Source organism: Capricornis sumatraensis, chromosome 15 (assembly GCF_032405125.1).
Source record: "Capricornis sumatraensis isolate serow.1 chromosome 15, serow.2, whole genome shotgun sequence".
Lineage (NCBI taxonomy): Eukaryota > Metazoa > Chordata > Mammalia > Artiodactyla > Bovidae > Capricornis > Capricornis sumatraensis.
The window spans coordinates 72,644,934-72,655,681 of NC_091083.1; the positions used below are offsets into that span (position 1 = coordinate 72,644,934).

The window sequence follows — 10,748 nt, forward strand, 5'->3', positions numbered from 1 at the left end:
AGAGAGAAAGAAAAAAAAAGAAATGGTAAAGCAGAATAAGGCAGGTCAGGAATTTTCAGGGAGGCAGTAGAAAGCAAGTTATTAGGTCAAGTAGAGAGGTTAGGATAGGCCTGATCAAGGAAGTGAAATTGGAGCAAGGACTTGAAGAAGAGGGAGTTTGCCACAGTTTTGTCTGGGGGAAAGAGTGTTTCAGGCAGAGGAAACAACTCAAGCCAAAGCCCTAAACTAGTAGGGTAACTAGCAGGTTTCAGAAACATCAGACAGTCGGTGTGGCAGGACAGTGAGCAAGATGAGAAAATAGAAGAGAAAATCAGCAGGGAGACAGAGATCCTGATCACTTATTTTAAAATTAAGACTAAAAGAGATTTAGATCTGGAATGTTCTTCTCATATCCATTTGACTTGGATAACTCCTATTCATGCTTCAGATCTTCACTCAAATATCACTTCCTCCAGGAAGCCCTTCCTGACCACTCTTTGCCAGTCTGTGTCAGCTTCTTTGTTATACACAGGCTTTCAGAGGGCTTGGTTTTGTTCCTCCATAGCAGTTATCTCTTTTTAAAATTATACCCTGGATAGTTAAGCATCTAACTGCATCTGTCTCTCTCCTTATTGTCCTTTAGTTGCTAAGTCATGTCTGACTCTTTTGTGACTCCATGAACTGTAGCCCACCAGATGACTCTGTCCATGGAATTTCCTAGGCAAGAATACTGGAGAGGGTTGCCATTTCTTCCTCCTGTGGATCTTCCCCACCCAGGGATCTCCTGTATTGGCAAGCAGATTCTTTACCACTGAGGCACCTGGGAAGCCCTCTCTCTCTCCTACTAGACAGTAAACCCCCTAAAGACTTGTTTGCAGGGATTATTTCTGGCCTTGCCCATTGTTGTATGGTCTGGTAGAGGGAAGACACAGTGCTTAGTACAGTGCCTGGCATAGAGAAGACACAGCAAATATTTGCTTAATAGTTGAATGAAAGCTTTGAGGTGGCAGGATTCAGTTCAGGTGGCAGGATTGGAGGCAGAATATTCACTGAACACAGGGTTAAGGCAACATAGCTCAGTGCCATTCAGCAGGCTCCTAGGGCCCCAAATTTAGCCAATCCCAGAAGCTGAAGTCCCTGCTGGAGTGAACCTGGGTCAGCCCAGGACCTCGAGCCCTCTTTAGCACCCATCAGCTCTCCAAGGCCCTCCAGGATCACTTCTCTCTTCAATAGAGAATCTTAGGCTCAGATATTCAAACAGCCTCCCTGCACTTGCAGGAGCAGCAGTGTTCAAATGCTTCTTTTCGCTGCTCACAGAAGAATCCTCGGAGTGTTGGGACCGACCTTGGCACATCAGCTGGGATGCCTGGGGAGGCGGGGAGAGGCCCGTGTGCTCCAGCACGTATATGACCGCCCTCATGGAGCAGGTCCAGGAGCATACAGCCCTGGATCTGACAGGTACCACGCAGCAGCTGCTTGATTTACAGCAGCTTGGAGGGAGAGGTTTCGTCTCCTGCTTTGAGAGCTTGAGTGCTTCGTATAAATATTTATGGGAGTCTGGGCCTCCATTAACCCCACCAGAGCCACATTTCACTTGTGACGTGGTGCTTGTGTGTGAATGCATGTGAAGGCCACTGCTCAGTCCCCAATGTGCGCGTTTGTGGATGTGACCCATGCATATTTTGTGAGTGTATATACATATGCAATCAGTTGTGTTTCAATGTAAGTGTAAATCCATACAGGCTTGTGCATAATGGTGCACATTCCATGCACACTGCATAAGTGGATGTGTATGGGCATTTGGACAGGCATACACATGGGCATGGATACATACCTGTGGGTCTGTGTGCAGTGTACCTGCATGTGCATACATGCAAGTGAATGTGTAGCAAATAATGCATTTAAATGTGTGTGCACCTATGTGCCTGCCTCTGTGTATGTAAGTGTGAATTACACACACGTTTCTGTAGGTGCCTGCGTGAGACTACACACACCTTGGTGAGGGTCCAAAGCTCTCGTATCATACTGGAAACAGCTTTGGTTCATCTATGAGTAATTCCATCAAAATTGCCTCACCTAGAGGCTGCTTCCTCTAGAAACACTTGCCCTGATCGTTAGGAAATAATTTTTGGAAAGTTCCATTGAGAATGGATAAAAGGTGAGAGGATTCTGACTAATTACAAAAGCACCAGTGTCCCAAGCCTAACAATGCCCAGGTGGGCCTCCCCGCAACACACACACACACCAAACACACAAGCACCATAACTTGCTGGCTCCTCCATGAAAGACTGAAATGGTCATCAGACCTGCAGTGTCCCTCCCACCCTCTTATGGCATTAGTCCTGCTGCATTTCCAAGGCCTCATTCCCCATCCCCCGTGCCTGGCCGGGGAGCCCTGTGGCTGGAGAGCATTACGTATACCCCCAAGAAAGTGACTGCCCTCTAAGAAGAAAATTAGAAAGGAAACTGTCCCCCACAAAGGCTATTTCCCACCAGTCCATACTTTTCCCTAATCTCTACCCCGCTCCCCAGTGTTTCAGATAAGGCATAGTGGACTTAAGGAGTTTGGTGGCAAAAAGACGAATTTTGGCATCAGATAGGTGGGAATTCAAGTCCTAGATCCTGCACTGGGTGACCCTGGGTAAGAGATAACTGCTTTGAGCCTATTTATCCATCCCTGACTGGTGTGGATATTAGCAGTCCACACTCAGAGAGTCAAGTGAAATGTCATGATGGGATGTACCTCGTGAACTGGTCAGGCCTTACGCGTGCTACAATCGGCTTGCCCCCGGTCCCTGGAAAAGGACTAGTGTGCCAGGCTCAGACTCCCAGGACACAAAGGAAGGCAGATGCCAAGTCCTGCATCAGGAAGCCCTTTGCCGTCCTTGGACCAGACCAGGTCCATGCCCTCTCAGAAGAACAGAGATGCATGTAACCCCGGCAGGGTCAGAGCAGTGGGAGTGACAGATCAGAAGAAACTAGAGGACTTGAGAGTAACCTCAGGACAACCTCAGTTCCTGATTCCTGGTGGAGTCACAGGCCAGGCTCGTGTCCACCTACCCTTACCAGCTCCAAAATGGACACCGTCTAGCTTCCCACCCTTGTCTAATTACTGTAGGAAATGCAAGCCCCGATAAAGGGCCCCGAGCTCCAAAAGACAAAAATACAACAATATAAATACTGAGTTTGTGGACTTCAGCTCTCTCTTCTCGCGGCAACCGGCTTCTTCCAGAAAGTTGCAGGCCTCCTCCCCCTGCCCTTGTGGTGGCCCCTCCAGTCTAAAGGATATCATCCTTTATTTATTTATTTTTTTTGATACCAACAAAAAGGAATGTGTAATGAGTGGCTGCTATTTCACATGAAAGTAACTTCACAAAGAATGCAGAGAGAGGCAGCTAAAACTGAGCCTGCTTCAGAACAAATCCTTGTTAATAATGTAGCTGCTTTTCCAAATTGGAGTAGCAACTTTTCTTGTGTATTTAATTCCCTCCAAGGGAGAACAGTTAGCTCTGATTTTCTTATCTAAGTGCATCTTTTAAGATCATACGTGGAAGACAAGGGGAAAGGGTACAAGATATTAAGAACACATGTAAGGCACAGAAATGCACGTAGCACACGGTGAAGGCGTGCAGGGCAGAGAGAATGGGGGCTCTCCAGGGTCTGGGCACCTTGCTCCCAGGGGCAGGAAGTGGAGAAAGGATGAAATCCCAGCAGCAGTAGCATCTGCCTTCCCCAACAGGAGGCTAGCTAGTCCTCTGAGTCTGTAAGTACCAGCTGCTTTCGAGAACCACCCTGAACGCAGGACTCTCCCTTCACTGCAAGCTGGCACATCTCCCCCCAAGTATTGTGCTGGGCACAAACTCGGGAGCAGCTTTTCTACCCAGACTGAATTCTTCCAGGAGAGCTGCCGCCTGCTGCAAAAAAACTGTGATTTTTTTTTTTTACACGATGCGCCATGTGAGGACTTTTATTTTGGTGGGGGGAGGAGGAGCAGCACAAACCTCTAATCCTCCCTTCCTTACATAACAAATCCAAACACTGCTATCTCAGGGCTGAGAGGCCAGGCCAGCGGACAGAGGGCTGCAGAGGGAAGGGTTACGCAAGATGCCAGTTCTGGGTTTTCCTTTCCGAAAACAGAAGGGCTCAGAAGCGGGTTTTGCATCTGAAAGCCTGCAAGGGAACTAGTCAAATCTCTCAATCCAGCTGTTTTCTCGGGAGCCCGGAGAGAAAGAACTTGAGGAGTGGGCTTGAGTGGCTGAGGATTTTGCATGGTGTGGCAGAAGCCGCCTCTCTAGGACACAGAAAAAAAAAAAAGCAAAATGACCCTGCTGGGGGACTTGGTGTGGTTCTTGGCAGCTCCCACTGGGAGGCCCCCCTGGGTAGGGCACAGCCAGAGCGGGTGGGTAGGGGGCAGCTGGGCACCTCTGACGGGGAAGGGGGTTGTCCTGCCACAGACATGCCCAGAGACGCTGGACTGACTGGAGGAAGCCTGGCTGTGCCGCAAAGAGCGGTCTGGGCTTAAGAGTCCAGCCCCAGCTCCCCAGGGGCCCCCTTTCACCACCACCACCGGGCACCTCGCTCTAGATCCATCCCCAGCCGCCAGCCCAGCCGCTGGGAAGGATGGGGAGGGGAAGGGCCGGGTAGCGGGATCAGGCAGGCGAGAGCCAGAGCAGCTGGCCAGCGCTCCAGGCGCTGCGCGGAGGCTTCGGGGACGCCAGGCTCTGGCCTCCACGCCTCCCCGCACTTACGGGGGCCCGCTCCTAACGCTCTGCTCTGCCAGGCTGCGCCGGGATAAAAGGCAGTGGGGGGAAAGAAAGAAAAGGAGGGGGGAGGGGAAACGGAGAGAGAAAGTTTTCTGAGATGATGATTTCCGCAGAAAGGGCTGAGGAAAGGAACACGGTAAAGAAAGTAAGGACGCAGGAGGCTGTCGGGGAGAGCCGGTGCGGGGAGGACCCCCGGAAGCCGCTGGGCGCCTTCCCGGATCGTCCTCTCGGAAGGTGGCAGCGGCGGCAGGTCCAACCAGCACAGCCTCCCTCGAACACGCGAGATTCGGGGGTCGCAAGAGGGGACCTGCGTGCCCGACGCGCCCGACCCGCCCGGGGCCTCCCCCAGCCCCGGGCGCGGGCTGCAGCGGAGCCACCGTCGCGAGGCCCGCATGTCTGTCTCGGCGTGTGTCCCCAAGGGCAGGCGCCAGCTGTCTGCGTGGGACCCGTGCTGGCATGGAGGACTCCCGGCGTGGGGAGGATAATTTTTTTTTCCTTCCCGGGCCTCGGAGGGTCGCGAGGAGCCCGCGGGCGGCGGGGAGTGGTGGGAACCGCAAGGCGCCGCCGGTCCGCAAGGCGCCGCCGGGAAGGGACGAGGCGAGGGACGTCGGGAACCGATTGCTTTCCCGAGCATCTGGGCGCCGGGTCTGCGTCGAGGCGGCGGGCCGGGACTTGCCTGCTGGACGAGCCCGCCCTGGAGGCTCCCGAGGTCCCGGGCTCCTCCGGCGCGCTGCCCGCTCTGCCCGGCTTTCGCCTGCGTGCGCCCGGGCCGGTAGGTGCTCCAATGCTCGGTGGCGTAGGGAGTTATAATGTCTGCGATGGCATCAGTGTGGATGCGAGATGGGAATGTCTGTGTATCTGTGTGTCAGTGTGTCGCTAGGACTGTGTCGTGGGACTGTCAGCTTCTCAGAGACGCACTTGGCCACTCTACACCGGCCTGAGCCACCGCGTTGTTTTGGAGCCACTGTGATGACCTCGGTCGCTGGGTTGTGCCTGTGTCTGTGCTCTGAGGAAAGAAAACGGTGCTTTGGGGTTTGCCACCCTCCCCAGCCCCCGAGGCTTTTCTGGCAGAGTGCAGGTGACTCTAGGGGTGGAGGGTGCCAGTCTGCTTGGGACCATTCCAAAGAGAGTCAAATCAAGTCTCCACCACACGGAGTCCTGAGGATCCCCCCTGGTCCCACAGGGACGCCCTTCCTGGTTTCTTCCAGAACTCCACCTGCCAGACCTTTTTTTGCCCTAAAGGGGCAAGTGGGTATGCTTGTCCAAGTGGGGCACACTCTTACTCTGTGTGTGTGCACTTGTGCACGCAGTTACCCAACTAATCACAGCCCCTTGCTCCTTCTGCTGAGCGCACACAGGCAGTCACCCCACTGCCAGACTTCCATTCTCCCCTCAGCCAAAGCCTTCCCTGCCACGTACCTCTTTAGGTTGGTGAAGTAAACTGGGCCTTGGAATTTAACTCGAGCTAGGATCTTCGACTTCTCGCCTACTGCTAAATGTAAATCACTGCTGGTATTTGCATCCTTACTGTAGGGATTTTCCCCTTTCTTATACCCTGGCCACCAATCCCAGGTCTCCAGGGACTAGCCCAAAATCTACTCCCTGGTAGTTTCACCCTCCCTTTTCCTCTCCTTGGCTCTTTCCACCTCTAGTCCCTGGCTGGGGTTCTACTTTCTGGGATTCCTGCATCTCCCGATTCAAGTACTGAAGCTCCACCTTAGGACCCAAGACTGGAAGGCTGAGTCTCCCGAACTGCAGATGCTGTGTTTAAGGAGATCAGAAATCCCCTGGAACCTGCTGTTGCCAAAGCAGCAGAGAATTCTTCTGGAGGTGGTGGGAGGGCAGTGGTTCCTACCCAGAATTATAGATGGGGTTCTAAGACGGCTGAGAGGGGCTCAGGACAACATAGGCAGGTGACCTTGCCTTCTCCAAGAGTCTGGGTAAGGACAGGTTCTGGGACCACCTCCCAGTCGAGGACTTAGGGTCAGAGCTGCTGGCCTAGAATGATGCCCCAACCCCCTCCAACCCCTGATTTAGGGAGTCATTGAAATCCTGGTTCAATCCTTCTGGGGGCTGACCACTCCAGGCCCAAGTGGCAGCAAACAGGTTTGCAGGGACAGGCTTCCTGACTGCAGGGTCTTCCACCTCAAGACCTCATATGAGATTCCACTTGCTTCCACAGGCCCTGCAGGGAGAAGGGGCTGGGCCTCCACTCAGAGCAGGCATTCCAGGGCAATTCTGGTTGCCCCCAGCCAATGCACCAGGCTGGACACGGCAGGGCCGGCAAGCCTGATCGCCAGAAATACCCTGTTTCCCCATCAGGGTGACAACTCCCAGCTTCCTGGTTTTGGCCAACCTCAGAACCAGCAGACTAGTAGACCAATCCTGGTGCCCAAGCCTGAAAGCTCCACCAAAGTGGCATGTGCCCCCTCTCTGCTCACGAACACCGGCTCCTGACCAGTGTCGGTACCTAGGGTGAGAAGCAGAAACACATTTGAGGCTCAGGTACACACACACTCACACACTCAACAGAGAGGTCTGCCCAGACTTGGGCTATTTCTCCACTGCCCAAGGGAGGGGTGAGAGTGCCCCTCAAATTGGGTCAACTCTTGAAGAGGCAAGAGAAGAAAAGTCAGGCGAACGCAGAATCCTCTAAATAAACACCATTTCCATGGTTTTAATAAGCAAAATAGGAAACCATTTTAATAACCAAAAAACAGAAACCAGTCTGAATAAAACTACAATAGACTAGGTTTTAATATTTTCATATCATAAGCAGGGTTTGAAATTGATCCCTTATTGTACATGAAATAAAAACAATTTCTGTTGTGGCAAATTTGATTTCAACACAGTTGAATCTGTAAAAACCAAAGCTTGTTTCCAATGCAGGACAAATATCCACAATATTTAAAACTGCAAGCACCATGCGGTTCATACAATCTTGTTATTACTGTTAATTTATCAACTAATACAAACTCAAAAATGCATCCGGCCAGCAGCGCCAGCAATTTCAAATGAGAACTAAAAAATACGTTTTCATTTTGGTATTTTTGTCAGTGCAACTTAAATCCTCTTACTGACCTGCAGGGGAGAAAAAAAGTAATAATAAAGAAAAACACCCAGATCTTCCCTATAACTACTATACAACTGAAGGGGTAGGGGAGGGGTTATACCACCAATAATTCGCCCGCCATCTCCAAAGCAGGGAAAGAAAACACACATAACATATAGATCTAAAGAACGCACTTGAAAGTTGCAAAATGTCTTGCCAATGTTGGGGTTTCTAGTACTTTCTGAGTGTGGCGGTTGGTTCAACATAAGTTGGGCTGTCTGGGCTGGTGAAGCCGGTAGCCCTAGGAGCTCTTTGGCCCCAGCAATGAGTGCCGGCCTGGAGGGTGTCGTGGGGACCCTGGGAGTGATTCTGGTTGCAATAAAAGGCAAACAAGAACTGCTTTCCTTCCTTTTCTTGTTAGGGGTGTCAATTGAGCCCTAAGACCAGCTGACAGGAGGGCACTCCTGCACCTCCCGAGTGTGAAACTCTGCACACACTGGTACTCAGCAATTGCCCTGCCCTGGCACTCAGGAACTGGGACCCCAGTCCTCTTTCTCCCATCAAAAACAAAATTGAAAAGTCAAACAGACGGGAGGAAGGAAGGACCAAAGAGGGTGGGGGAGGGGGGAGAAAACATGCAACTTCCAAGGTGCCCCAAGACAAAGTTGTTTTCTGATGCAAATACCCAGAACTTTTGTTTTTTTTACTTACAAAAGAAAAAAAAATGCCGTAATAATAAACCCAAACAAAGACACTCCACTTGCTGCCACGTTCTCTAAGCGGTTTGGCGGGGCGGGTATTTACAAGCCGACAGCCGATAGACTGCAACCGGACAAGCGGCCGCCCGCCGGAGTTTCCGAACCTCGATCCTTCTCACCCAAAGAAAACAAGGGGGTTATGATCCATGATCAACAACATGCTAAAGTTAAACAAGAAAAATGGTACAAAATAGAAATTATTACCATACATGTCCAGCATGCAGGATTAATATTTTTAATGCAGATTTTCGTTTTTTTCTATATAATCGAGCAGGCAATAAAATTGATGAGATTTGCGCGCAGAACGTCCTAACTGAGGCCCGCGTCTCGGGGCTGAAAGCCAGTGTTCTCCGGACCCTGGACAGAGAGGTCCGCCTCTGTCTTTCCTTCGCTCAGCCTCGCCTCGCGCCTGCCGGAACGGGCCGCCAGGGTCCCTTCTCCTTTCCTCTCCTCGCTGCTCTGTTGCTGGGCTGGATTACGCTCCGGACTGCGAGGCAGCTGCCCCGGCTTAACGCGCAAAAGTTCAGGAAGCCAGGAGTCTCCAGACGGCCTTGGCGACTCCTCGCGACTATGCCTTGCCGCCCTCCAGCCTGGAGAAAAGTTGCTCTGGGACTTCCCACCCCCTCGCCTCTCTCTGGCTCTGCTCGAGTCTAGGAGGCGGCGCTGGCGCGCGCCGCGCTCGATTTGGCCAAGGTCCCCTGCCTGCCCGCGCGCCCTCCCGTCGCCCGCGTCCCGCGCGCCCTTCCTCCCTCTAGTCGAACAGGTCAAGGCTGGGGCCGTGGCAGGGACAGGGTCCGGGGGAGTCCGGGGCTGGGGATACGGGACGGGGGAGTCCGGGCCGGGGCAAGGGCGGGGGCCGGGAGCGGCCACGACTCACAGAAAGAACTCGGGAGAGGAGGGGCTGTCGCTGGTGGAGCCCGCCTCCCTGAAGCCGGAGTTGGCGAGTTTCTCGCACTTGACCTTGTAGGCGTCTCTTTCGCGGGCCAGCCGGGACACCTCCTGCTTAAGCTGCTCCACCTGCTGAATGAGCTGCGTCTTCTCATTCTCCAGGTGGTGTTTTTGCTGGACGCGTTTATACCTGCACGACTGGGCGTAGCCCCGGTTCTTCAGGGTCCGCCGCTTCTGCTTCAGGCGGATCACCTCGTCCTTGGTGAAGCCCCGCAGGTGGCGGTTCAGCTCGCGCACGGACATGGACACGAGCTGGTCGTCGGAGAAGCGGTCCTCCACGCTGCCGCTACCACCAGCCGCCGTCGCCGCGGCCGCCGAGTGCGGGCCAGGCCCGGCGTGGCTAGTGGGCAGCTGCTGCGCGGGACTGGCCGCGCTGGACGGCGGCGGCGACGCTTGGTGGTGGTGGTGATGGTGCGGGTGCGCGTGCGGGCCCAGCTCTTCGTGAGCCACTCCGGGGCCGGGGTACGCGTGGTGTGGATGTGGGTGGTGGTGGTGATGGTGGTGGTGCGCGCCGCGGAAGCCGTCGAAGCTCTGCAACGGCTGGGGCACTGGGTGCGAGCCTATGAGCGCCTCCACCGCGTCCTCGGGCGTCAGGTTGAGCGCCTCGGGGTTCATCTGCTGGTAGTTGCTCGCCATCCAGTACAGGTCCTCAAGGTGAGTCTTCTGTTCGGTGGGGCTGAAGCTGGGCGACGAGGGCACCGAGCTGCACGGCGTGCTGAGCGGTGTGGACGACACCGAGCCGGCTGGCTGCAGGCGCGTGCAGGGCCGGCCCGGGCGCTCCGCGCGCCCCAGCGGCTCCTTCTTTACGTCGAACTTGAGCAGGTCGAAGTCGTTGACGTACTCCATGGCCAGCGGGCTGGTGGGCAGCTCGGGCCCCATGCTCAGCTCCGCGGCCATCGCTGACGCGAGCCGCAGCCGCCGCCGCCGCCCTGGAAACTTTGCGGCCGGCCGGGACGCGCCGAGCCGGGAGCCGGGGCAAAGAGCGGCGAGCCCGGGAGGCGAGGAGCCGAGGGCGCAGCGGGCCGGGGCCGCCGGCCAAGCCTTTGTCTGGGGACGCGGCGGCGCGCCGGAGAATCCCGAGCCTGCCTGCGCCGCCCTAGAGCTCGGGGCTGTGGCCGCGCCGGGGCCGGGCAGGGCCGGGAGTGGGTGGAGAAGCGAGCGGGGTGCGCGGCTGGGCGGAGGGGAGGCGCCGGGCAAGCGCCAGCCGCTCGCTCTCTAGCTCTCTTGCTCTTGGGCTCTCTGGATCGC

The 10,748-nt window shown here is 54.7% G+C and overlaps 1 protein-coding gene across 2 annotated transcripts; it reads right to left on the reverse strand.

Annotated features, from left to right (window-relative positions):
* Nucleotides 1-7,489: 7,489 nt before the first annotated feature.
* Nucleotides 7,490-10,460, reverse strand: MAFB (MAF bZIP transcription factor B). 2 transcript variants are annotated; one of them, XM_068987105.1, is made up of 2 exons: nt 10,308-10,460; nt 7,490-9,773 (listed from the first exon to the last, which is right to left on the reverse strand). In XM_068987105.1, the coding sequence occupies exons 1-2, from the start codon at nt 10,395-10,397 to the stop codon at nt 9,426-9,428; spliced, it is 438 nt and encodes a 145-aa protein (XP_068843206.1). In that variant the 5' UTR covers nt 10,398-10,460; the 3' UTR covers nt 7,490-9,425. The 2 variants fall into 2 exon arrangements, with proteins under 2 accessions (XP_068843206.1, XP_068843205.1); XM_068987104.1 differs by having other exon boundaries at nt 7,490-10,460.
* Between the last annotated feature and the right edge of the window lie 288 nt (nt 10,461-10,748).